General features: G+C 55.1%; 2 protein-coding genes across 2 annotated transcripts in view; one reads left to right on the top strand and one right to left on the bottom strand.

The window, feature by feature from the left end:
• LOC140680876 (uncharacterized) overlaps positions 1-27327 on the bottom strand; it is a 570776-nt gene that overhangs the window by 503254 nt on the left and 40195 nt on the right. The window contains exon 5 of the mRNA XM_072919761.1: positions 9080-9087. Within this exon, the coding sequence (XP_072775862.1) occupies positions 9080-9087 (8 nt within the window). The remainder of the gene's footprint in view (positions 1-9079; positions 9088-27327) is intronic.
• Positions 13417-20625, top strand: LOC140680950 (uncharacterized). The gene is made up of 3 exons (XM_072919841.1): positions 13417-13431; positions 13843-14434; positions 20126-20625. The coding sequence occupies exons 1-3, from the start codon at positions 13417-13419 to the stop codon at positions 20623-20625; spliced, it is 1107 nt and encodes a 368-aa protein (XP_072775942.1).

The following is a 27327-nucleotide window of genomic DNA, read 5'->3' as shown; positions in this document are numbered from 1 at the left end:
AGAACCCCTCGAGCACCTTCTGGCACAGGGGTGAGAGGGAGGGAGACCCCCCAGACATTCCCTGGGGTGAGAACAATGGAGACTCCCTGGGGAATGGCCTGGGGTGACAGGGACAGGGACACCCCTGGGGAATGGTCTGGGGTGACAGGGACAGGGACACCCCTGGGGAATGGCCTGGGGTGACAGGGACAGGGACAACCCCCCCAGGCTCCACCCAAGCATCCCCCAGAGTGAGAGGCACAGAGACCCCTCAAGCATCCCCTGAGTACTGGACAAAGCAAACTTGCCAAAAGCAATCCTTGGATATACAGAATTTGGGAGGCCAAATTCTAATTTTGGCCATGGTCCCTGGACATGAAGGCCGGTTCTTTTCCAGAGGAATGAAGGAACAGTGTGCCAGTGTTTCCTGGGAGGATAAGAGGTGACCACCAGAGGCCAACCAGAGCTGCCAGATTTTGTTGTGAAGGATACCCTTGCATATAGGAATTTTTTAGGGAGAATACCAGTTTTGGCAATGAGCATCTGAAAAGTGGGACAGTTCTTTTCCATAGGAAGGAAAGCACGTGGCCCCAGTGCTGCAGGAGCTGATGAGAGGCAGCCCTTGACATCCCAAGATCAGCCAGACCTGTCAAGTGGCCCCTGGGAGGCCAAGCCTGACAGACCTGGTCCATGCTCCCCTCATTCCATGGAGCCCCACAGTGTCCCAATGGTCCCTTGCTTCCAGGAGGCCCTGAGGTGTCACAATGCCCCCTTGGTGACACCAGGCCCTGCAGGGTCAGAATGGTCTTCATGGTTCCATCAGGCCCCACAGAGTCATAATGATCTCTGGGTCCATGAAGCCCCGTGGTGTCACCATGGCCCCTTGGTTCCATGAGGCTTCCCTGTGTCACCGTGGTCGCTGTCAGAGGCTGGATGAGATCGATGTCCCGAGACACCCTGGGATGCTCGGAATGCCCGTGTGGGGCCAGGGCCAGGTCAGGCCTTGGTTTGTTGTGGGACAGAGCCCCGCCCCCGGCCCTGGCCTGGCAGAGCTGTCAATCACACAGCAGGCGTGGTGCTGATTGGCTGAGCTGTCAATCAATCACACACCAGCAGCTGGTTCCTACCCTGACTCTGATTGGGCAATCACGTGGCAGTCCCACCCCAGGGGCGGGCCCATGGAGGCCCAGGGGGTTAAAAGCCGGAGCATGAGGCCAGCCCATGGTCTGGATCCTGCCTTCTCCTGGGGTTCCTCTGTGGTGACGCTGGGACCTGAGCAGTTTGTGCTTCTCTGCATCTTTCTATAGATCTTCTGTCTTTCTGATATTCTCTGTTTCTCCTCTTTCTAATCCCACTTACCTGGAACTATTTTGGGTAATTTAGCATCTTAAGGGTTAAAGGTTTTTAGGTTAAATGGACTAAGTTAATGAAGTTAATGCTATGATAAGAGTTTTATGTTGAAGTGGATGTTATATTAAACCTTTTGCCAAAGTTCCTTGATTGTCTATATTTTGCCTGTTACGTTTTGTGTCATTTTCACTTCTTAGCTCTGTTTTTTGAGCATGGTGCTGGTATCGCCGAGGCTGTGGGTTCAGTCCCTGTGTGGACCATTCACTAAAGAACTGGATTTGATGATCCTTGTGGGTCCCTTCCTACCAAGAATGGTCTTTGCCTCTGGCTATGTTGAGATTATGTGGTTGATGTTTCTCCTGTGCACCAAACTCAAGTATGTCGCCCTGATTCTTGAGTTTTCTTAAGCCTTCTGAGTTTACATTCTATTGGGAAACTTTCCCACACAGTTTCTGTAAATAACGTATTGTTTTGCATTCCTCCATGGGGGTGGAGAGACTTGATGTACTAGTGCTTTGTCCAATGTCTTCGGAGAGGTGGCCCGTTCACTCTCCAATCCACTGTCACCTTTGGAGAAGTATAAAAGTTGGAGTCAGAAAATAAACGCTCTCTTTTTGCCTTGCAAGGTAGCAAGTGGCTCGCGTTTGCTTTCTCGTGTCCTATAGCGACATCTGGTGACCGCCGAAGTGTATTGCAGCTTAGGCTGGGAACTGTTGGTGAGGTCTTTCTGTTTGTTCAGCGCGTTGCCTGTTGCTGGTTTTTTTTTGGTACTGGAGAGCTTTGAGGGCATTAGGGAGGAGTCTGTGGCTTTGGACGTTTGGAGGGAGGTGCTGAAGCGGAAACGCGTTCCTTTTTATTGGGATGATTTTGAGAGGCTGTTTTTATGGGCAAGGGAGCAGGGATTCTTTCCCAATCTTGCTGAGGCCCTTTCCTGGGAGAATTGGTCTCCCGTGGGAGATCGCCTCATGGATGCCCTGCTTGATAATCGTTTTGAAGATGTTGGGCCGCTGATGATGCTGTTTAATAGGTTGGATGCCATTTGGCAGGGGTCTGAGGTTGGCAGTTCTCGGGCTTCTCTGGGGGACCTATCTGTCTTGGATGCGGATGCTGGGGAAGCCGAGTCTCTGTACAGTTGCCCTGATTCCCCTAGCCCCGGGGGGAGTGAGCCGGAAGGTGGCTCCTCCTCTGGTGTGGTTCGGGCTCCCAGGCCACTGGCTTCAGGCATCCGGTCGGTGGAGCCGGTTCGGCCGCCTCGCCCTGCCCCGCGTCGCAGGCGTAGTGGGCTGGGCGGGAAAGCACTTTCTCTTTGTGCCTTCCCGGCGCTCGGGGGTGAACGGGGGCCCGTGGATCAGCCCCCGCCTCGGATTGCGTCTGACTCGGTGACGGTGAATTGCCCGAACTGTGGTGTTACATTTCCCCTGGAGAAGACACAGGCGCATTCGCCTGGTCCGGTCTCGGGTTCATCTTCTGAGGAGGAACCCGCTCCGATCCCTGAGCCTGCGCGGCCTGCCGGGCATGCGCAGGCGGTGGGGGCCGCCAAAGGCGGGGCGTTGGTCACTGTTCCATCGGACCCCGCCCCGGCAGGCGGGCAGCCCGCCCCGTCCCGCCTGATGGGGGCGGTGCCCGCCGGGAGGCTGCGCGGCGCGGGTCCGACGCTTCTTGGGGGCGTGCCGGACTCCCTTGTGTCGTCCCGCGGTGACGTGTCTCCGCGCGCCACGTCTCCCTCTTCGCCCCGTCCTTCCCCCGTCCCGGGGGATAGGAGCGCTGCGCTGGGGTTGCGGTCTGCGCCTCCGCCTGCGCCCGCCGCGGTGCCCTCTGCTGATACTGCAGACAGCACCGCTGGGGCACCGGCTGGTTCGGTTCCGCCTTCCCCGCCTGCCGCGGGGGCCGGGACTGCGGCACAGCGGGGCGCTGGGGTGTTCACCTTTAGCGCGACTGCTGACGCGGCCGGCGGGAGACCGGTGACTCCCCGTGGCCGCGGATCCTCCCAGTCGACCTTGTGGACCCTCCCTGCCTGCCAGGTGACCGTGCGTCCGAAGGACCACGGGCGGTTTTGGCAGGAGGTCCTGGATAAGGCTGAGGAGATGTGCGACTTCGGCCCCTCGCGGAGCCTGCCGGATCAAGGGGAAGGCTCCTCTGGCTCTGCTGATGCTGTGGGGGGCGTGGTGTCCAGTGATGTTGCACCGCCTCGCAGCCCAGGGGCTGCCAGTGTCCCGGAGTCTACGGGACACGATACAGTGGATAATGCAGCCTTACCAGGGGGTCCTCAGGCTTTCCCTGTGCTTAGGGGTGTTACTCATAACACTCATCAGCCCTTTTCATTTAAGGTGTTGAAGGAAATCCAAGACACCGTTGCACAGTATGGTGTTGGGTCTGCTGAGGTTATGCAGACGATCCGATTACTTGTTGCTAACCTGCTGACGCCTTTCGATATTCGTTCTGTGGCTCAGGCTCTTTTTGACCCTGTGCAATTTGACGTGTTTGAGGACAAGTGGGCCGCTTTAGTGGCCAGTGCAGTACGGAAGAATGCTACGCGGGGGCAGCAGGATCCCAGACGTGTAGCTACCGCCGACATGTTGATGGGCACAGGTAATTATGTTGATCCTCAGGGGCAGGCGGGATACAATCCTCTCGTGCTTGAGCAGTGCAGGACGTTAGGCTTAGCAGCTGTGATCCAGACCTTAGAAATGGCTGCCCCGATGGAACCCTTTCTGACTGTTGTTCAAAGGGCCGATGAGTCATTCATGCACTTTGCATCGAGGTTGACTGCCTCGGTGGAGCGGCAGTTGGTAGAACCTGAGCTAAGGCGAATGGTCCTTGCGAGATTTGCTAGGATCCACTGCAACGCAGAATGCAAGAGAATCATACAGGCTCTTCCTGAAGGGGCTACACTTTCACAGATGGCAGCGGCCTGTGCAGACCTAGGCCCCTCGGTTCAGAAGGCGGATGCTTGGGCTGCTGCTGCGCAGCCGGTCTGGGCAGCACCGCAGGGCTGGCAGCAGCCCCGGGGTGCTGCTCAGGCGAGCACCAAACGGGGGAAGAAAGCACAGAAAGGAAAATTTCCCTCGTATGTTTGTGGCCGGTGTGGAAGGCCAGGCCATCCTGCAGAGGTTTGCAAGGCGACGGTTCATGTTAATGGCCAAGCACTCCCGGGCCCGGGAAACGGGAAGCGGAGCGCGAAGGGGGGGCGCGCTCAGACACAAGTTCCTCTCCAGACCCCAGAGCCCATGGAGGTCTGCTCGGCCAGCTTGTCGCCAGCACCCGCGGGTCAGCAGGTGTGGATGTCTGCACAGCAGCAACAGTCGTGTTAGACTCTTGCAAGGTGCACAAGGTTCCCCTGGACGCCTTTGGTCCCTTGGGTGAAGGCATGAGCGCCTTCCTCATGGGGAGGTCTAGTGCCACCCTTCAGGGCGTCATTGTGCACCTGGGTCTCATTGATGCAGACTTCACAGGGCAGATTTGTGCAATGGTTTCCACACCCACCCCCCCGTTACGATCCCAAAAGGGACACGGCTTGCTCAACTTGTGCCTTTTAAGTCTTCTGTTCGCAGGACGACTGACCGGTTGCGAGGTGATGGCGGTTTTGGATCCACTGGGCCGCCTCAAGTTCACTGGACTGCTGTCCTGACCAAAGACCGTCCCGAGATGCTGTGTACCCTCTCCATCCCTGATGCAACACCGTCAGAGATCCGCCTGCGCGGGCTCCTTGACAGCGGCGCTGATGTCACGGTTCTCTCCCTTGCCGCCTGGCCTCCGGACTGGCCCCTGGATCCAGCAGAGACGTCTGTTGCGGGCCTGGGGGGAACAGCACGGTGTTATGTGAGCCAACGGCCTGTGCTGGTCACAAACCCAGAGGGACAGACGGCCTGGATTAGGCCTTATGTTACTTCTTCTCCTGCTAACCTCTGGGGGAGGGATGTTCTATCTGCGTGGGGGGTGCGCATTGGGACGGGTTTTTGATGGGGGCCACTGCAGCGAAGGGCGCAGAGTGTCCTACGCCTCCTATACGGTGGCTGGTGGATACACCTGTTTGGGAAAACCAGTGGCCCCTCCCTCAAGATAAACTGATCGCCCTTCGGAAATTGGTGCAGGAGCAGCTGGACCAGGGTCGTCTGGAGCCTTCTAACAGTCCCTGGAACACCCCTGTTTTCTGCATCAAAAAGAAGTCTGGGAAATGGAGGTTGTTACAGGACCTCCGGAAGGTCAATGCTGTCATGGAAGGCATGGGAACATTGCAGGCGGGCATGCCATCGCCTACCATGCTTCCTGCAGGCTGGCCGATCTTCATCGTGGATTTGAAGGATTGTTTCTTTACAATTCCTTTGCATCCCGATGACAGACCGAAATTTGCCTTCACGGTGCCAGCAATTGACAATGATGAGCCTGCACAGCGATATCAATGGAAAGTTCTGCCACAGGGAATGCGCAATTCCCCGGTCATATGCCAATGGTATGTGGCTCGTGCCTTGTCTGGAGTTCGCAAGCAGTTTCCTGATGCACGTCTGTATCATTATATGGACGACATCTTGGTGGCTGCGTCCACTCAGGATGAGCTGCTGAGGATTCAGCCTCGGTTGCTCGATGCTTTGCATGCTCATGGGCTGCAGGTGGCTCCAGAAAAGGTTCAACAGCAACCTCCTTGGAAGTATTTGGGGGTCAAAATTCTGGAACGGACAATCCAACACCAGGAGGTGCAATTTGCACACTCGGTCAAGACACTGAATGATGTTCAAAAACTGATGGGTGTCATCACCTGGTTACGTCCATACTTGGGACTAACCGATGCACAACTGTCTCCTGTGTATGATCTGTTGAAAGGAGACTCTGATTTAAAATCACCTCGCACATTGACCCCTGAGGCACGTCAGGTGCTGGAGGAGGTTCAGCAGGCTGTTTCTGCCCGTCAGGTTTATCACATTGATCTTTCCGTTGATGTCGCTGTGTTCGTTACCACTCCAGATTCGCATCCCACAGGTATCATTGGTCAATGGAGTGACAAATGGTCCGATCCCTTGCACATCTTGGAATGGGTTTTCCTGCCCCATCAGCCGCAGAAGACGGCAACGACATTGGCTGAGTTGATTGCTCGGTTGATAATGAAATGCCGGCAACGGTGTTTGCAATTGATGGGTGCGGATCCTGCAAAGATCATACTCCCGATATCCCGGGAGGACTTTGACTGGAGCTTTGCACACTGTGTGTCCCTGAAATGTGCTCTAGAAAATTTTTCAGGGCAGATCACTTATCATTTGCCCAGCCACAAGCTACTGCAGGTGGCAAAATCTATGCAGATCTCTTTGCGGCCCAAAAATAGTCAGGAACCTGTGCAAGGACCCACCGTCTTTACTGACGGTTCGGGGAAAACAGGAAAGGCCATTGTTACTTGGAAGGACGGATCTGAGTGGAAGGTTCTGAAAGGTCATCAGGATGGGTCGGCCCAAGTGGTTGAGTTGAGGGCCGCTGTTATGGCATTTGAGAGATTTTCCCAGGAACCTTTCAATTTGGTCACGGATTCTGCCTATGTGGCTGATATCGCACAGCGGTTGGGTCACTCAGTTTTGAAGGAGGTCAGTAACCCTGCCTTGTTTCATTTACTGAAGACCTTGTGGTGTGCTATTCAGGCCCGGGTTCATCCGTTTTACGTTCTGCATGTGAGAAGTCACATCAATTTACCAGGGTTTGTAGCAGAAGGTAACGCGAGGGCTGACAAGTTGGCTAATCCGGCGTGGGTAGCACCCCAGCCTGATACACTCGCACAGGCCAAGGCATCACATGGGTTTTTCCATCAGAATGCACATACTCTGCAGAAGCAGTTTCAGCTGACGCCAACAGAGGCTCGTGGCATTGTTGAGTCCTGTGACGACTGCCATGCACTTGCTCCGCCTTTACCAGCAGGGGTAAACCCTAGAGGCCTTAGGGCCTTGGAGCTTTGGCAGACTGATGTCACCCAGATTGCCGAGTTTGGCCGGCTCAAGTATGTGCATGTCACGGTGGACACGATCTCCTCTGCGATGTGGGCTTCCGCTCACACTGGAGAAAAGGCTCGTGATGTCATTGCCCACTGGAGGCAGGCCTTTGCCGTTCTGGGCATACCTTCTGCTGTGAAAACCGACAATGGTCCTGCTTATGCATCGCAGCAGGTGCGGCAGTTCCTGCAGTTGTGGGGTGTGTCACACAAGTTTGGTATCCCCCATTCTCCAACCGGCCAAGCTATTGTAGAACGCGCTCATGGTACTCTGAAGCGGGTTCTTCAAAAACAAAAACGGGGAATGCAGGGTGAGACCCCGCACAGTCGGTTGGAGAAAGCATTGTACACCATCAATCATCTTACAGTGCAGCAGAATTCAAATAACCCTGTCATTTTAAATCATCATCTCTCATTGCAAGCTGCAGACGAGGCACATCAGCCTCGAGCAAAAGTTCGAGTGCGGAATTTAGTCACTAAACAATGGGAAGGTTCCTATGACCTTATCGCTTCGGGGCGCGGGTATGCTTGTGTATCCACAGATACTGGGGTACACTGGGTACCTTCAAGGTGTGTTCGTCCTGATCTGCAACCGCAGAGACAGAATCCGACAAACGGGCAACATAGAAGCTGTGACCAAACTGAAAGTCATCAAATGGATGGATCATCGAGTGATGACTCAGTTGAAGATGACGGTGGGTGATCACTCTGATGATTCCTCCACGAACAGACACTGAACCTTATTCATTTTTCCTTTTCTTTTAAACTAAAAAGGGTGAGATGTCGCCCTGATTCTTGAGTTTTCTTAAGCCTTCTGAGTTTACATTCTATTGGGAAACTTTCCCACACAGTTTCTGTAAATAACGTATTGTTTTGCATTCCTCCATGGGGGTGGAGAGACTTGATGTACTAGTGCTTTGTCCAATGTCTTCGGAGAGGTGGCCCGTTCACTCTCCAATCCACTGTCACCTTTGGAGAAGTATAAAAGTTGGAGTCAGAAAATAAACGCTCTCTTTTTGCCTTGCAAGGTAGCAAGTGGCTCGCGTTTGCTTTCTCGTGTCCTATAGCGACACAAGTAAAGGAACCTTTGGTGACCCCCGGCATTTCAGTGCTCTGGGGTGTTACTGCCTGCAGGCTCACAATGGCCTCTTGTTTCCATGAGACCCCACAGTGTCACACTGGCCCCTTGGTTCCATGGCCCCAACAGTGCCACAATGATCCCCTTGGTTCCACAACTTCCCACAGTGTCACCCCGGCCCCTTGGTTCCATGAGGATCTGCAGGGTTACACAGGTTTGTGACTTTGTCCTTGCTGCCCCTCACATCCCCCTGCCCCACAAACAGCCCCGAGCCACCCGTGAGGGACAGGCCCTGCTGTGCCAGGCTGGGCTCAGGGCTTGGCCTTTCTGCTTCCCCCAGCCAGCCCAGGCCTTGCTCAGCATTGCAGTTCCCTGCTCTGAGCCTTGGGCTCCCTGCAATCCTGGCCTCAAGGATCTGCTCTCACCAGTTCCTGGGGAGCCTTTGGCAGTCCCTGCCCTCACTGGGGCCCAGGGATGCTCCAAGGGACTTGGAGTTTTGCTCCTGACTCCTTGAGCAGCTTCTTCAGCCTTCTCTCAGTGCCTGAGGGTTCTGGACTCAGTCCCAAATCCATGGTGGGGATCATCAAAATACAGAAAGCCCTCACGGGTGCTTTGTCTTCATTCAATCGTCTGCAAGTCTCCAGGGCTTGTGCACCTGATTGGAGTCAGTTTGGAGTTCTTGTAAGGAGGAAGATTTCCAAGTGCACCTCATGACCTTTTTTTCTTCAATCAAATGTGTATTTTTTTATTTTCCAGTTCAGAGAAGAGCTGATAGAAGCATTCCCCAAGTGATCTTGACACTGAAGTTCTCCTTAGGAGGTCTGGGCATGTAGAAGAATGAGCCCCCTGAGGGCTGACCCTGTTTGTACAAGCTGCTCCTCACCCCCAGCCTCACCATGCCTGACATCACCCACCTGGCACTGACATCCCTGTGTCCTGCAGCAGAACCTTGTCCCTGAGCTCTGCAGCTCCATGTCCCAGCCTACTGCACCGTGTCCCACTTGCTCTCCATAGGGCTCTGCCTGCACACAGGCCCAGGAGAAGTTTTCCTCTTGGGAAGGAGAGAATGGAAAAGCCTGAGCAGGTTTCCTAAACAACAAACCCCACTCAGGAGCCACCTGCTCAGTACAGGCTGCCTGGAATGGTGTCACCTTTCTACAAGGAACAGTGTGACCAGAAATGATCTCTGGAAGCAGAATTCTCTGAGTCTCCCAGTTGAATTCTCTGTCCCACTCCTTTCCCTGGATCTCTGTTTCAGATGGAAGCTGCTGGTGCCATCCTCACTTTTAACCTCCCTCTGGAATGCAAACAGGTGTTCCCAGGTGTGTTAAGCAGGATTTGCTCAATGTTTCTATAAATCTTTTGTGTCCCCCATGGAATGAAGGGGCCATTTTGGCACTGAGGGGGTGACATGGAAGCAAGGAGTTGTGACCCTGGGGTCCCACGTAACCAAGGGGCCATGGTGACACAGCAGGGCCACGTGGATCCAGTAGTCCATTGTGACACTGTGGATCCAAGGAGACCATGGAGACACCCCCAGAACCTCATGGAACCAAGGAGTCCATGGTGACCCAGCGGGGCTGCATGGAGCCAATGGTCCATGGTGACACTGCCCATCCAAGGAGGCCATTTGGACACTGCGGAAGCTCATGGAGCAAGGTGGCCATTGTGACACTGAAGAACTTCATGACACCAAATATCCATGGGGACACAGCAGGGCATCATGGAACCCAGGAACGGCTGTTGGTAGTGCGGAAACTCCTGGAACGAGGAGCTGTTGTGGCACTGCAGCACCAACACAGCTGCTGCACCTTGTCCCCTGCCCTGCACAGCTCCTTGGGAGGCACGGCAGGAGCACCACCCTGGGAGCCTCAGGATTGCCCCTCTGGATTCATGGCACACACTCCCAGGGGCTGGAATTCCAGTTCCCAGCCAGGAAAAGATGTCCCTGGCCTTGAAGGCAAAGCTCTTATGGAAGAGCCAAAAGCCAAGTGCAGCAGGATCCTACAGTGACATTTCACTGCCAGCCTTCATAACTTCACCCATGGTTGTCGTAGCTCATGGATTGGGAATTAAATCAGGGCAGGGTGTTAGGTGGGAGCTGCCCTGGGTCAATGGAGACACTGAGAGAGAAACAGAGCAGGCAAAGGAAAGCAGGAGAGAAAGGAGGTGTTTTGGTTTGGAATGACACGTGTCTCCTAAGGAAGGCAGGGGCCTCCCCTGAAATGGAAAAATGTAGATTCTTTCTTTCTGAATTGTTATAAATTTGAAATTCTGGGGGGCGCTCATGGAAAAAATATGGGAGCAGGAATAACAGCTTTTTATTAGGAAAGAAAATGAAAATATGAACAATTCAGTGAACAAAAACAACACTGAGAGAGCCAGAATACAACCTGACACGCTGTTGGACAGGGTGTTGGCCGCAGTCCAATTGGAATGGTGGTTGCGCTCCTCCTACAGTGTCAGGTGTGGTTCTGTTGGAGAAGTGATCCTGTAGAAAAGGGTGTCTTCTTCTGAAGAGGAAGAGGCAGCTGTTCCTCTGAGAAATCCAGCCCAGAAAAAGCTGTGTTGGTGGGCCAGAATCTCAAGACTAGATGCAGGTAGGAATGCTTGGCTCCTCTTTCTGGGCAGAGCATCTCACAATGGGATGTTACAGTTCTTATCAGTCATGCAGTGACATTCAATAGCCCATTATCAGCAGATGTCCCCCCTGAGGGGGGACTGATTGTGGAAGAGATAAGGAAAAACTGCCCACTTAGCACAGGACAACTGCCAAACTGATGGGAAATAGAACACATCTTGCTTTTCAGTCTGGGACAGGAGGTCACAAACAAAATCAGCTGAGAAGGCGGCACTCTGAAAAGCAAACCAGAACTGACAGAAAATGAATGGAACAGAAATCAATAATTCTGGAAGTTTTATTTACCATCAAAATACATCACAACCACCCAGGCCCACACAATCCCAATCCCACAACCTCAAATTTGGATTTCACTTCTCCCGATCTCCTTCCAACCCCATCTCACCCTAGAGGCTGTGGAATTGAGTAATTTTGGCATGGGACTGAGGTGGGAACCAGCCATTTTGAGGTGGGATTGAGCAATTTTGGGGTAAGATTGTGAGGTTTCCAGTGGGATTGAATAATTTTGAGGTGACAGAGCAATCCACCGTGGCTTTTGGAGTGCAAAGATATGGAGAATACTACCAGATATCCCCCAAGAACCCACAAATCCTCCAGAATACATTCCCAAACCATAAATCCCACCTCAGATACCTCTTAAATGGTGGGACTTGTGACATCTCTGATCAATACTCTTTTTAGTCATTTTTCAGGTGTTTTTAAGTGATAAAGACAAATCAGAAGAAAATTAGGACCAAACAAAAACCAGAGAGCCCTTGAGCATCCCCTGGGCACAAGACAAAACAAACTCAGCAGAAATTAAACTTAACCCTCCATAAAATGCCTTGAGGAAGATTTGCTCTTCCCACAAGTCACTTGTGATGGAAACACAAACAAATCCCAAACATTAATAAACCAGCAGCAGAAGCAATTCTGTGGCAATTCCAAATTCCATCACTTCCAGCACAGCTCCAACTCAGATGCTGGCAGGTTCCAAAAAAGAAACATGGAAATTTGTCCCAATACAGATTATTAAAAGGAAGGGAAAGCTCTGTGGAGCTGTCACAAAGGTGACGGGAATGAAGAAAATAATGATTCTCATATTTGGAAAAGCCCCCAAGCCTGCAAATTCACTAATTATTCAGGAGTTTAGCTACTTGAGCTGGGCTTCTTGTAGGACTTTAGTAGCCTTGTGTTCCTCACCTTGGGGTGACTGATCCTGGTCAGTTTCACTGGTATGATTTGCTCCCTTTCCTCCAGTGACTTTAACGAACTTTTCAGGGAAGGACAAGAAAATACTTTCTTTACACTGGCCACCCACAACAGCCATTTTCCTCATAAGTTCTCCCAAAAGTCACTCAGAGGAAGCTGCATCCAAGTTTCCAAGAGTTCCTCCAGGAAGAGGCAGAACCTCCTCAGAAGAGGGACCCATGCTGTTGTCAAAGGCACTTGGGGTCAGACAGCAGTGCCCTGAACTCACTGTGCAAAATAATGTTGCAAGCTGGTTAATAAAATTGTTAGAGAGATGCCTCTGCCCCAATTAAGGTGCAAAGGTCACCAAATTTAAGTGGATTTTATTGAACAGTAAAAGTGTGGTAGAGAGAGAGACAGAAAGAAAGAGAAAAGGGGGAGAGCAAGGGAGTGACAGGGACAGAGATCTCCCCTGGGACAGGGCAAGTGTGACATTGTCCCTGTGTGTGTGGCCTTCCCAGGGTGGGGGTTTTACACCTGAGCCAGTTTGGGTAAGGGGGGTGTTGTTCACCCCCCACCCCGAGCAGGGATTGCCTCACTGTTTCAGGTTACAGTGTCAGATGTAACCAAAAGTGTTTTCAGTCACCATCTCCATAAACTGTTATCAACAGGTGGGGCAGTGTTCTTTATCTCTTCCATGGCTCAGCCCTGATAACACCCTCCAGGGGCCATCTTCTGTTAATGGGCCATTGAGTGTCACTGCAGGGCTGATAAAATTACATCATCCCATTGTGGGATGCTCCGCCCAGGGGGAGGAACCAAGCATTCCTACCTGGATATAATCTCACCCTTGCAACACCACGACCACCTTGCCTACTGCATTCCCAGAGGACAAGAGCTCCATAACCACCACTGGACCTTCAGAGGAAGACCAGACCCTTCTACAGGATCACTGCTTTGACAGATTCACCTTCATCACTCCAGCCGGACTGCAGCCACCATTTCATCAGACTGCTTCCACCGCCCTGACCAACGGGGTGTCAGGTTATATCCTGACTCTGTGAGTTTAAGGCAGGATTTCTCTATCATTGCCTTGATATTAATTTTCTTATTCAATTGTAATTCTGGCATAAATTCTTCCCCTGGTTTGCTTTGAAACGAGTAGAAAACTGAATGTGCTCATCCCTTGTTTTCCTCCCAAAACAGAATTTCCCATACCCAAACCTTCACAAAATGGAGGAGGAGGCTGTGAGGAAGAGGAAGGCACCCTGGGACACTGAGGCAGGTGAGGAGGAAGTCAGTGCCCCTTTCCCCCTCTCTCCTGTTCCATCTCCCGGCCCAGCCTGGCCCCCGGCTGCAGGTCAGCCCCGCTGCCAACGCTCTGCTGACGGGGATGCACTGGGGGCATCTCCTTACCCTTGCTTGTGGCACGGAGGCAAATCCCATCCTGTCCTTGTCCTTCCTACCCCAGAGCAGGAGCTGAGGATGGAGACCAGGAAGGACAAATCCCTGCAGCACAACCTCATGGAAGAGGCTGATTTGAGCAACTCCACAGCACAGGAATCCAACAGGGAGGAAAAGCCCCGGAGATCCCACACAAGGAGGGGCTGCAAACCCAGCCCAGGGTGCTCTGAGGAGGAAAGGCCCACTCTGGGTCAGGAAGGTGGGCAGAGCTTCAGCCAGAGCTCAGAGCTGGTGGTCCCTAAGAAGCTTCAGAATGGGGAGAAGCCCCACAAGTGCTTGGAGTGTGGGAAGAGCTTCAGGCGGAGCAACAATCTGCAACGACATCAGATGATCCACACTGGGGAATGGCCCTACGAGTGTGGGGAGTGTGGGAAGGGCTTCAGCTGGAGCTCCAACCTCATCATCCACCAACGCATCCACACTGGGGAGAGGCCCTACGAGTGTCCTGAGTGTCAGAAGAGGTTTCACAGCAGCTCCCATCTCCTTGTGCATCAGCGGATTCACACGGATGAGAGGCCCTTCCGCTGCCCTGACTGCGGGATGGGCTTCAAGCAAAACTCCACCCTTGTCACCCACCGGCGCATCCACACTGGGGAGAGGCCCTACATGTGCCCCACATGTGGGAAGAGGTTTCAGAGCAGCTCAAAACTCCTCCGGCATGAGCGGATTCACACCGAGGAGAGGCCCTTCCACTGCCCTCACTGCGGGAAGGGCTTCAAGCAAAACTCCACCCTTGTAAGGCACCGGCGCATCCACACTGGGGAGAGGCCCTACGAGTGTCCCCAGTGTGGGAAGAGGTTTCACTCCAGCTACAATCTCCTCCTGCATGAGCGGGTCCACACCGAGGAGAGGCCCTTCCTCTGCTCTGACTGTGGGATGGGCTTCAAGGAAAACTCCAACCTCATCAGGCACCGGCGCATCCACACTGGGGAGAGGCCCTACGAGTGTCCCCAGTGTGGGAAGAGCTTCACCCGGAGCTCTCACTTGACCCGACACCAACGGAGCCACTGGTGAGGGAAGCCCTGTGAGTGCCCCAACTGCAGCAGGAGCTTCGTGCACCACTCCAGCTTAACCCCCCATTGAAGAACCCACATTGGGAAGAGCCCTGGTGATCCCTGTTCCCTGTGATCCATGCTGGGATGACACCTGTACCTTCTCCTGCCCCTGCCAATGACCTTATGTGGGATTGAAGAACATGAGGGTCTGGCCATGGCCCTGTCACTACATTCACTCCCACCTCAGGTCATTGCCAGGGGCAGGAAAGGGACTCTCTCTCTCTCTCCCTGAGAAGGTTGTCCTTTCCAGGCAGGAGGAGACACGTGGCCAGGAAGATACAATTGATGGTGATGTAATTTCCCCTGTAAATAGTTTTTCTTATCCCTTCTGTTGTAAATTTTTTTCTATTCCTGCTTGTTCCTTGTCTCGTTGCTGTTCCCAGTAAATTGTTCTTATCCCAGCCTGGGATCTTTCCCTTTTTTCCTTCAGTGGAAGGTGGGAGGGCAACGAGAGCCAGCGCAGTTTTAGTGAGAGCAGGAAACTGGGAAATCCCATTCCTGAATCCCGGCCTGTGGAAACCGAGCATCCCAGCTGGTGCCAACCCTGGTGGCCATGGCAGCAGCCTTGGGAGCGGGTCCCTGGCTGGGGCTGAGGGAACCTCTTCACTCTGGTGCCCAGGGACAGGAGTGGAGGGAGCAGCTGCAGCTGAGTCGGGGCAGGCTGAGGTTGGATCTCAAGGAAAGGTTTTTGCCCAGAGGATGCTGGGGCACTGCCCAGGCTCCCCAGGGAAGGGTCACAGCTCCAGGGCTCTCTGAGCTCCAGCAGCGTTTGGACAGCGCTGCCAGGCCCAGGCTGGCAGTGTTGGGGTGTCCTGTGCAGGGCCAGCAGTTGGACTCGAGGATCCTGATGGGTCCCTCCCAGCTCAGCCACTTCTGTGCTTCTGGGATCCCATGACCCTGGGAATGGGATGCCAGAGGTTGCCATGGCAATTGTCTTGGTTTGGAAAGACAGGTGTCTGCTAAGGAAGGCAGGAGCCTCCCCTGAAATGGAAACTGTAAACCTCCTCCCTCCAAATTGTTATAAATTTGAAATTACGGGGGCTTTTTCAGCAAAGATACAGGAGCAGGAATTACAGCTCTTTATTAGGGAAGAAAAGAAAAAGATAGAATAAACAATGCAGTAATGCAAAACAACACTGACAGAGTCAGAATACAACCTGACACCCTTTTGGTCAGGGTGTTGGTAGCAGTCTAATTGGAATGGGAATGGTGGTTGCAGTCCCCCTGGAGTCGCAGGTGTGGTTCTGTTGGAGCAGTGATCCTGTAGAAAATGGTGTAGTCTTCCTCTGAAGAGGCAGTGGAAGAGGCAGCTGTTCCTCTGAGAAATCCAGCCCAGAAAAAGCCATGCTGGTGTTCCAGAATCTCAAGATTATATCCAGGTAGAAATGCTTGGCTCCTCCCTCTGGGCGGAGAACCTCCCAGTGGGATGTTATAGTTCTTATCAGTCGTGCAGTGACATTCAATAGCTCATTATTAGCAGATGTCTCCCCAGAAGGAGAATAGGTTGTGAAAGAGAAAAGGAAATCTGCCCCCTGCACAACTGCCATAGAGATGGCAAATGGAATACATCTTGCCTTTCAATCTGGGACAACATGTTTCACTAATGAGTGGATACATCGACCACAGTGCTAATGACCATGCAAATTTCATTAATGAGCAGATACAAAGATAACCTTTGGTTGGAAGGTTCATCCCGAGGCCACCTTTGGCTCAGGGCCTGCTCTTCAGGCCTCACTCAGGGCTGTTGTCCAGGCCTTGGCACTTCAGGGATGTGGCTTAGTGCTGGGCTCGACACTGAACAGCTGGACTGGATGAGCTCAGAGGTCTTTCCCCACAGAAAGAATTCTGTGACTGCATGGTTCCATCTGCTGCATTCAACCAGGTCCTAGTTAGCAGCATTCATTTGCTCAGAAAGTCTCCTCTTGCTCAGCTCTTGAGGCCTGAGGCTTCAGCTCCTTCAGCTCCCGGTGCTCAGCTGCTCGTGCTGAATGAGACGACTTGAAGAGAACAACACAGTCCATGCAATTCCTTCTGGGACATGGAGAGGGCAGGCCGTGAAAACAGGAGCATTGCTTGGTGTGGCCTCCTCTCTGCCCTTGATGCCTTTCAGCCCTTTGAACCAGCCAAGAGCTTTCTCCAAGGGTGCAATGGAGCAGCTGCTCCTGCTCCCGGGTCTGGCTCTCTCCAGTCTCTGACCTTGCCTGGTTTTGTCCCTCTTGCTGTGCCCTCTGCTCCCCCAGGGCTCGGTGGCTGCTGCCCAGGACTGTGGGACTGGCACAGATCCCGTGGTCCAGACCCTCCTTTCTCTGCCCTTGGATCTGCCTGGGCCCAGCAGCCGTTTCCATCTGGAAGCTCCCCATGCATAGCGAGTCCCCAGCTCCGTTCCTTGCACAACCTCCAGGAGCCCAGGGCTGCCATCTCAAGTCCCTGCTGGCACTGGGGGCTCCCAGGTGGGCACAAGTGGGGCAGCAGAGCCAGCAGGGAGCCTGTGAGTCTCTTCCAGCCCTGCCTGCTCAGAGTTTGGGCCTTGGAGCCTCAGGTGGCCAAAGGCAGCTGCTGCTGGTCCCTCCGTGTGCCCCGTGTTCAGCCGTGCTGCCCCATCAGTCTGTGCCCAGCAACGGGGAAAAGCCTCAGCCCTGCAGGGCCAGGAGCTGCCGGGCTCTGCCTGAGCAGCTCAGCCAGCGGGGAGGGAGCTGCTCCCCACGGGAACCAGGAGCAAAGGACACTCCTTTTATAGAGCATGTTTCTATTTAAAGGAAAAAGGAAAAAGTAATAAAAAACTATATAAAATGTGAGAGATAAAAACAAAACCCAAGTGTGTAGTGAAAAACTTCCCTAGCTTTGGATTTAGAGGTAACTGGTCTTTTGAAAAAGAGAACTCAGTTATTTACTTGTGAATGTGCTAATGGCATGGATCCATCTTGCTGACCTCAGCAGCCTTTTTAAATCAATTTTTTGGTTTGTTTCCAACATTGTTATTTTAAATTGTGGTTGAAGCAGGAGGAAATTGCTTTGTGCCCTTCCAGCTCCAAGCAGGACTGGGAATCTAAACTCTGCTAAATCCCAAACCCTTCAGAAGATACCTTTCCTTCTCACCCTGTGAATGAGCTGCACATTCCAGTTGAAACTGTCAAGGGTTTCTTAAAGACAGAAAATCCCTCTTACAGCTTTTTGGCCTGGTTTGGAAGTGCAGAAGGGCACTTCTCCATCCATCAGTTCCAGACTGCACTGCCTCGGGAACACGGCCCACTTGCCAGGTTCAGTCTATTTGTGGCACTTCTAGGGGAGGAAGAAAGTGCAATTGCACAATTCCAGCCAAAAAAGGAATGAAGAGTGGAAAAGACAAAACATCTTGGAGAGATCCAGGCTTTCAGCTGGGGCTGTGGAGAGTTTTGGTCCTTGCCAATTGGATGTGTGTTCCCAGCTGCAATCTCCTGGCCTGCAGGAGAGTCTCACTCACCTGTCAAAGCAGAAAGCTCAGGCACTGTGCTCGGAATAGGCTTGTCTGATGCAAAGCTGTCAGAGCAATGTGAGGGCAGAGCCAGCCCAGCTGTGCCCAGGGCAGAGGCCAGCAGAGCCCTGGCAGAGCCCAGAGCAGCCTCAGCACCCGCAGAGCCCGGCTGCAAGGAGAGAAACCAGAAAGCGCCCGTCAGCTGAAGGCTCCTGTCCCCTTGTCCCAGCCGCCCGTGGTGCCCAGGCCATGCTGGCCGTGCCCAGAGCTGTGCCCAGAGCTGCCCATCACTGCTGCCTTTGGGAGCAGAGCAGGAGGGCAGGACATGTGCCCAGCCTGCAGCCAGCCATGGCACCTCCAGCCCTCAGCAGCTGCCCAGAGCAGGACGCTCCTGTGCTCGCTGCCATCTCCCCAAATCTCTGATCCCACCATCCCCAGCAGACAGGACCCACCTCACACCATCCACTGCTGGAAGAAAAGCTGGTCCCAAACGATGCCCTCAGCCTTCTCCAAGGGCACGGCCCATCCACGCTGCAGCTGCTCCCAAACACTTCCTGATCCAGACTGGATCCCACCTGGAACGCTTCCTCTACAAAAACAAACAACAAATTATTGAAAATAGATTACAGACAAAAAGGGGAAATAAGAAAAAATTTTAAAACTCTTATCTCTGTCAGAGGCTTGGGGAAGGCCCAACCCCTGCATGCCAGGGAAAAACCCACCATGGTTGAGGGAAGCCCAGGCTTTCTCCCTCCCCCTGCACTGCCCCCATGGTGATCCCAAAGCAAACAAGGGCAGTGGAGCAGCCCAAGCCCTTCCCTGCCTGCAAAGCAAAGCAGCCCCTGCACAGGCTCTGCAGTCCCACCTCTGCTCCCACCATGGGGGTTTGTTTGTGTCGGGCTGGCTGCCCCAGCCCAGCCCCACCCGGGGCACGGTGGGTGCTGGGGGCTGTTGGCAGGGCCAGGAGCCCACTCCCATTTCGTACCCACCCCAGCCCATGCCCCCAGCCCTGCCAAAAGCAGCCTGGCAGCCGACTGAAGGATCAGCTGCATCCGCCCCAGCAAAGGGGGAACCTTTGGTTCCCGGCCAGGCTGAGCAATGCCCAAATCTGAGAGCACTTCCCTGGCTGTGGACACATCTGCAAATTCCCTCTGGAGCCTGGCTTTGGACAAGGCGCCTGAATCAAAGTCCATCATCTTCAGCTGCCAGTGGCCAGGTCCAGGAAGAGGTTCTCATCCTTGATGTCATCCTCGCTGTCCCACCTGGTGCAGCTTCTCCAGGGGCTCCTTCTCCTTCCCTGGGGCCAGCCCAGGCTGTCAGGGCTCTGCCCAGGGCCCCAGCTGTCAGGGAACCAGGACAAGCACAACGAGCTCGGATGGCGGCCACCAGTGCTGGGTAGAGCAGCTCAGCTGCAGCACAAGTCTGCGTGTGCCCCCCCATGACCCCTGTGCAGCGACAGAGGCAGGACAAAAACACACCCCCACCCCCCACACCCCTCCCTTCGCCCAACCCCTCCTCCTCCTCCCTTGCGGCGTTCAGCCCCAGCTCCTCCCCTCGCAGCTCCAGCAGCACCCCCGGCCCCCGCCCCGCTCCGCACGGCCCCGCAGCCGCGGCCACCCCCGCACAGGGCAGCGGCAGAGGCGGGGCTGTCGGCTCCGGGAAACAGAAACCGGTCAGAGACCCCATCCCCTGCTCATGGCTCCAGTTATTTGTAATGCGAGAGGACAAAACCCGAGGTGGGAGCCCCTTTCTTACGAGAGTATAAGGGAGCTCTGCAAAACCAAGCGTGAATTTGGAGAAAGGAGCGAATTTCGTAAGAGCATTTTAAAAGCTACTCTATGTTCCAAAACACTTGTCCCTGCTGATTTTTAGCTGTTTGCTCCCTCAATCTGAATTTAAGATGTGGGAACGAACTTGGAAAAGGTTGGCAGGGGACTTCCAGAAATTCTGCAGAGTCCCACTTATTCCACAGATATAGAGGATGAAGAGATCGCTTTAGAACATCTGGTGGGTGAGGATGATTGGGGCCAAGCTGAAAAGCAAGCAGCAGGCATTCCCAGACCAGTGTTAGACCCGTCCAAGGATGCAGCAGAATGTGCATTTTTTAACATGCCTTCTAAAGAACCTGTCATTTCTTATACCGCTTTAAAGCAGTCTGTTGCAGAGCCGTTCATGGATTTTGTGGATCGAGTGAGAGCTTCAGTCGAGAAAAGGGTGCAAAATCCAGAGATCCAAGATCAGCTCACACTAGAAATTGTCCCCACAAATGCAAATGAAGCCTGTCAGCGAGTCATCATGGCCCTTCCAGCATCGCCTCCACCCACACTCGATCAGCTCATTGAGGAGTGCACGAGGAAAGCCACACTAATGACAGAGGACTCGGTGATAAAACCATGGGAAAAGGTGGTTGCAGGAGCAACGGCAACCCCAAAACCACCAAGGGCTGCAAGGCCTCCTGCACCCAAACGCTGATGCTATTTCTGTAACCAAGAGGGACATATCATAGGCCAGTGCCCCTTTAGGGGGGCAGTGCCTTCACAAGGGGGGAAAGTGGGAGCGGGGGAAATCTCCAACCAGCAAAAAACCGGATTGGGGAGCATGGTCCTATCCCGCGTGATGACACAAATGGGGTGGGCCAGAGCGTTGTGGCCAGAGCTGCTGTTCACCACATTGTGCCTAGTGTCAGCAGCCAAGCTTACACCACTGACAAGACTGAACCTTACCGATTGAGACTCACTAAACCTGTTCATTTTTCTAATCAGGACTGGCATTTCATCACAGCAACAGCAGAGCTGCTGCCCCGCATTCGGAACTGCGAAACTCACAGACGGAATGATCTACTAAACTACAAGTACCTTCTCAGTACCAGCAAAAATGGGTCCATTCCAGGGGGCTGTTTGACCGTGTTCCTATTGAATACAGATGGAGTTCAGCAGAGGGATGCTGCTGCTCCCACAGCCTGGCCCCAGCACCCCTGGGCAAGCAGGGGCTGCCCCAGTGGCACACGGGGTGACCCACTGCCCCCTCACCAGCACTTGGTACTTGTGTACAAATTGGGGTTGGAAAAGAAGCCAATGGTGTTGGACAAGGGCAGCGGAAGCCCTGGCAAGGCTTGACCGTGATGTGCTGGGGAAAAACCCACCCAGTGCTGGGGAAAAACCATGCCCTCATCCTCCCTGGTAGCATTTCCTCAAGAAATATTATGAAGCCAATGCAAACAAGGGGAGCAGAGCAGTCAAAGCTCTTGGGGAAGGTAGAACCTGCCACAGGAAAGCAACTGGTGCCACAAGGAGTGGGTGGCATCAGGCAGCTCTGGGGAAGCCCACAGCTCCCACAGAGAGCTTTGGGGCTCACAGATGGACAGAGATGGTTCTGCTCACTGCTCTGTCCAAAGTGGGGGGTAACACACGCTGCTGCAGGTGCTTGGGTTGGTCTCTGCAGGTCCAGGTGGATGCCAAACCTGCTCTTCACAGCCTTCTCCCTTCCCCTGCCCCTCTGCCAAGTGCAGCGGGCCTCAAGGACTGAAAGGAGCACAGAGAGCCAAAGGGGGACACTTGCACCTGCCTCACTGGGAGCTCCCTGGGAAGCACTTTCCTTGAGAAGCAAGCCGCTGTCCTCCAAAGGCATTTCCCCAAATGTGCAGCTTTTCTGCTCAACACCAACACACCCTTAGGAAACGCTGGCAAGGCTGAAGGACTTCATGTCCTTTCAGGACAGGCACTCCAGCTCTATCTCCTATTCCCCCAAGTGCCTTTCCAGGTGGAGGCTCAGACGTGCAGCCCCAGGCCCTCTACAAACACAAGCTGCTCAGTGCCTCTTCACCTGCCTCAACTCCTGCCTGCGCCCACAGCACCAAGACCAGGCTGTTCCCAGCCAGAGCCCAGAGCCCTGCTCCCGCAGGACGCTCTTGCCAGCACCTTCCAGGCCTCTCTGCTGTGCACACAGTGCTTTTCATGCCCGCTCCCAACAGGCTCTGGAAGGCAGAGCACAGCCTGGCTGCCTCTGCCACCAGCACAGCCCAAACACAGGCGGAGGAAGAAGCAGCAGGGGCTGTTTTGCGGCCATGCCCAAGAGAGACTGGAAGGGTGCCCTCCCTCTGCTCTCACTTGCTTGGCTTTCTGACTGGCTCTGAGCCTGGGGCTGCCATTCCTCACTTGTGGGGACCAGAACCACAGCCGGGATCCCAGCACTGCCTGACAGCGCTCCGGGCACTGGCAGGGTCGCGCGTCCCAGTCTGGGGCACCGCGCTGCTGCTTCCTTTGCCCTCAGGCACACCCAAAGCTCCCTGCTAAGCCTGGATGGTCGCTGGTTCTGCCCTCTCCCTGATCCTGTGCAGGGATGGAGCACTGCTGAGCTTTCAGGAAGCTATTCCTGAAAACTTCCAGCATTCCAAGCTCCTTTGCCCTCCGTGGAAGGTTGCCATGGAATCCCTCACAGCTGCCTTCAGAGCATACTCAGCTTGGCTCTTCCAAATTCCAGGGGCTCCAGGCTGCTCAGCAAGATCTGCAACTCCACAGGGTTGTGGAACTGCACCTTCAGCACAGGCACCTTTCCAGCCTGATCTGCCCTCGTTCCTCTGTGTGTGTGCACTGAACACGGCGTGGAAGAGAACAGCAGCAGGGGCCTGTGTGTCCCAGGGCCCGGGATTTGCGCCACTTCAGCTCCACAGAGATGCAGGTAAGGGGGAGAAATCAAACTGTTTATTAATGGAAGGGAAAGGGAAGGGATGAGATGGCGGCCAAAAAAAGGGAATGGGCAGCGTTTGAGGGCTGGAGGGAGGGAGCTGTCAACAGGGAGGGGAGGCAGCAGCTGTGGGAGCTTGCAGCAGGCACAGCTGTGGCCAGCATCAGGTGTGCCTGGGGCTCCAGTGACATTGAGTCCTGCTGCTCTCTTCACTGTCTCCTGGTACTCTGCTTGGGAGCCTGGTTCTCTGAATCCAGCAGATGACCTTAGTTCTGCACATCTTTGTCCAAAAATTGCCTGAATTTCCAGGTTAGTGGAGGATGGGCTGTCATCTTCGCTCATGGCTTGAAGGGCTGGAAGACAGATAAACAACCACAGTCAGAGATCAGGGGCTGTGTGACATCACAGAGATCTGTGTAACATCACAGGGGCTGTGTGACATCACAGGTCCTGAGTGACATCACAGAGAGCTGTGTGACATCACAGAACCTGTGTGACATCACAGAGACATCCATGTGACATCACAGAGTTCTGTGTGACATCACAGAGATGTCCATGTGACATCACAGAGAGCTGTGTGATGTCATAGAGATCTCAGTGTGACATCACAGAGAGGTGTGTGACATCACAGAGATGTCAGTGTGACATCACAGAGAGCTCTGTGATATCACAAAAAGCTGTGTAACCTCATAGGGTCAGTGTGACATCACAGTGATGTCCAAGTGACATCACAAAGAGCTATATGACGTCACAGAGGTGTCTGTGTGACATCACAGAGACATGTGTGACGTCACAGATGTGTCCATGTGATGTCACAGAGAGCTGTGTGACATCACAGAGATAAAAGTGTGACATCACAGAGGGCTGTATGATCTTGCACCTTCTGGAAGATGGAGTATCGCCCACTCTGTATTGCCCGGAGGACATGCAATGTTTGAAGTGCCAGCTCTGACATGGCACTACTGACATCCTCTGTCGGGCATTCAAGGGCTGCAAGAGAGAGGAACAGAGCCACGGTCAGATCCCGACTCTGCGGGGAGCCGAGGGGAGCCCCCCCTGCCAGGGCCATCCCAGCCGGCTCTTGCCATGGCCGGGAGGGATCAGGGACCAAGGGGATCAGCCCGAAGCTGCTGGCCACGCATCCCCCATGTGTCCCTGAAATCTCTGTGTGCTCTACCTAGGAGAGCAGAGCTCTCCGCAGCCGGGGCAGGGCTTGCAGCTCGCCCCGGCAGCCCCCGCTGTCAGCCCGCTGCCCTGTCTCACCATTGAGGATCAGCTGGAGCTCTTCCTGCTGTCCCCTCAAGCTCTGCCTGGCCATCCCTGGAAACACAGAGCCTGTCAGGCCCAGCGGCACAGCTCCCTGCCAGCGGCGCTGCCAGCCCTGTGCCCACACGCCCTCCTGGCCCGGCTCGTGGCTCACCCATGAACCTGACGGCCGCCTCTCGCAGGGGCTCCTGTGGGCTCTGCAGGTAGGGCAGGGCCCGGCACAGGTGCTCGGCCACGCTGCTGCTGTCCTCTGCCAGCTGCAGAGAGCGGCAGGAGGGAAGGGTTGGCCCCGCAGCCCCGCCAGGCCGGGGCTCCATGGGCACCCGGCTCGGGCCGCAGGAGCCTGGAGCAGAGCCCGCGCGGCCTCGGGCTGCAGCAGCGGGCAGGGGCACAGCTGCCAGCCCGCACACCGAGCACCGCGCTCAGGGGGCTTCTCCAGGCTGGGGCTGCGGCTTCCCGGCCCTCCTTACCAGGCACTCGGTGAACTTCCACAGCTTCTGGTTCTTCAGCAGCTTTTCAAGATCCCTCCTCTTCAGGAACTCGGCCGCACAAAGCAGCGTTTCCTGAGAAGCCTGGAGAGCAGCAGAGACGCGGAGATGGCCCCACAGCCCAGGGCGCAGGACCTGTGTCCCTGTGCCAGGGCCTGGAGGAGGCTGCAGCCTGCGAGGTGCCAGGGCAGGAGGCAGCCCAGCCCCTGCCAGGGGAACAGCAGCAGCTGCCGAGTCCTCACCTCTGCCACTCGCTGGTTCTCATCATGGCAGTGGAAGGAGAGTGGCAGCAGGCTCTGGTGCACGTGTGACTTCAGGGCCTTTTTTTCATTTTCCCGTGGAAAAGTCATCAATGTTCAGAAGAGCAGTATGCAGAGCAGCTGCACTTTGCTATTGTCCTGTATGAAGGGAAGAAAAAGAGACCTCAGCATTGGCTGCATGGGGCTCAGCTTGGTGCAAGCCTGCAAATCCACAGGGCACAAAGTGTCTGGGCAGCAGCCAGTGGCCATGGCTGGGGGCAGTGAGCCTTACGTGGTCAAGGAGTGGCAGGAGCGCCTCAACCAGCTGCAGTGTGATGGGGCTGGCTATCAGCATGTCCTTGTCCAAGATGATAAAGTTGAGGAGCATGACTGTCATGCTAGCTATCTCTCCATCTCCATCCCACAGGAGCTCCACAAGACTTTCAGTCAGGCTCCACATTTTTTCTCTCTGTGAGGAACACAAGTTTGTGAAATGCCATCCTGCTGCTGCAGGGCCTAGAGGCCAAAGGGCTGTTCCAAAGCACTTGGGCAGCTGAAGCGGGAGGCAGGAGAGCTGGGAGCAGCTGGCCCAGCGCCCAAAGCCCAGCCAAGCCCAAGTGACTGCATTCCTGAGCGCAGCCTCTGCCCCTGCCCCCTTCTCACCATCGAGGGATCCTCGATGAGCTCAAGAAGGGCCCTGAGCGCCAGGTGACGCCTCTCCTTGCACTCGCTCCTCAGGTGCCTTGACAAGATTTGCAGGACTCTGTCAGCACCGCGTTCACTCAAGTCCAGGCACTCGAGGACCTGAAAGGCACAGGGCAGTGACAGGGGACCGGCCGGCAGGAGCCCAGAACCGCACAGGGCCGGGCCCAGGCAGCAGCACAGGGCACGGAACCGTCCCAGGCACTGCGGCCAAGAGAGGGCAGAGAGCCGGGAGGCAGCTGAGCGAGGCAGCGCTGGCCTTCAGGCTCACCTCCACAAGGAACGCCAGGGAGGGCAGCTCCCAGCGTGGCTCCTGTGTGCTGAGCAGCCGGAGCAGGTAGCAAGCGATCCGAGAGCACGAGGGGATGGAGACACAGGACATCTCCCTGGCAGGAGACAAAGTAACCAAGACTGTGGGCCAGGGGGACAAACCTCTCCCAGGACTGACTCACAGAGGTCTGGTCTTTCCCCAGCATCCTGCAAGGGGCCCTGGGCTATTTGGGAGGCGGCTCCTTGTGGGCACCTTCCTCTCCCAGCCTTTTTCAGTCGGCTTGGCTGTCCCTCGGTGACAAGGCCCTCTGGCCCATGACCACAGGGACTGTGTGGGGCACCCCAGGCACAGAGCACAAATATCAGAGGCAGCAGTGTGAAGGGGGTCTCACCTGGCCAGCAGACCCACGGCATAGTGGTGGGTGTCAGCACAGAGCAGCGTGTCCCAGCCACACTTGCGTTCCATTGCCACCACCACATCCTCGTGCTGCATTTGGCAGAGCAGGGACTTCAGGGTCCGCACTGCAAACCTGTGTGCAGAGCAAAGCCCAGGTCACGCTGGGAGCACTGGCTCCTGCCCAGGGATGTGGCAAGGACAGGAGGACTGGGATGGAGCACCTGCTGGGGCTGGTGGCAAGGCCGTGCTGCTGCTGACATCCCTTCCAGTAGGTATCGACCTCCTCTGGCATATCCAGAGTGCTGAAGAGCACTTGGAAGAGCAGATGGACAAACAGGCGGGGGAAATACACGGTCACCATCTGTGGGACACAGGGCAGCTGGAGGATCTTCCACATCACCACAGTTGCCTGCAAAGGACAAAGCCCCTCGAGACAGCGCTCAGTGCCGAGGTGTCCGTGTGGCAGGGCCCGAGCACGGGAGGGAGAGGCCCGGAGAGACGCAGGGGGAGCACCGGGCCTGGTGGCCCTGAAGCTGCCCCAAGGCCAGGTTTCAGCCCAGCGCCTGAGGCAGGGAGACACCATGGGGGAGGGAGGATGGAGAGCTGCTGGAGAGGTGGCCTTGGGGCCAGCAAAGGCAGAAACTCACAGCCAGGGCAAGGACAGCCGTGTGGTCCCCATCGGAGGTGCACGTGCTGTGCTCTGGCCAGCTCCCCAGCACATCGAGGAGTACGAGCATGGCCGGCTCTGCAGTCCTGGGCGAGCACATGATGCTCTTCCACATGGCCAAAGCAGCTCTGTGGGGTCAGAGCTCTGTCTCAGAGGAGTCTGGGACACAGCAGCGTGGCCTGGGTGGCAGTGGGGAGCTGAGCTGCTCTGCCAGCCCTGCCTCTGCCCACTGCCCCTCACTGGCAGCACGCAGGCAGCCCAGCCCTGTGGGGACTGGCCCCTGAGGGGCAGGGGGGAAGCATGGCAGCACGCTGCGGGGCTGGCAGGGGCCAGGGCTGGCAAAGGGAGCAGCCAGAGGGCCCTGGAATTCTCTGCTTGTCAGACACCTGGGACAGGCTGTACAGGGTGAAGGGCTGCTGAGCATTGTGGACACGTGGGCCCCGTACCTGTCACACACTGGGG

The sequence above is a fragment of the Taeniopygia guttata genome, chromosome 30, assembly GCF_048771995.1.
Source record: "Taeniopygia guttata chromosome 30, bTaeGut7.mat, whole genome shotgun sequence".
NCBI lineage: Eukaryota > Metazoa > Chordata > Aves > Passeriformes > Estrildidae > Taeniopygia > Taeniopygia guttata.
Note: the sequence above shows the minus strand (reverse complement) of the source record. Positions and strands in the feature narration are given on the sequence as shown.

What these genes read in the sequence shown, in the direction of transcription:
- LOC140680950 (XM_072919841.1), top strand. An exon ending in GCCCTACGAGTGTCCCCAGT is followed by an intron (nt 14,435 to 20,125) that starts GTGGGAAGAGGT and finishes CTTATTCCACAG; the next exon opens with ATATAGAGGATGAAGAGATC.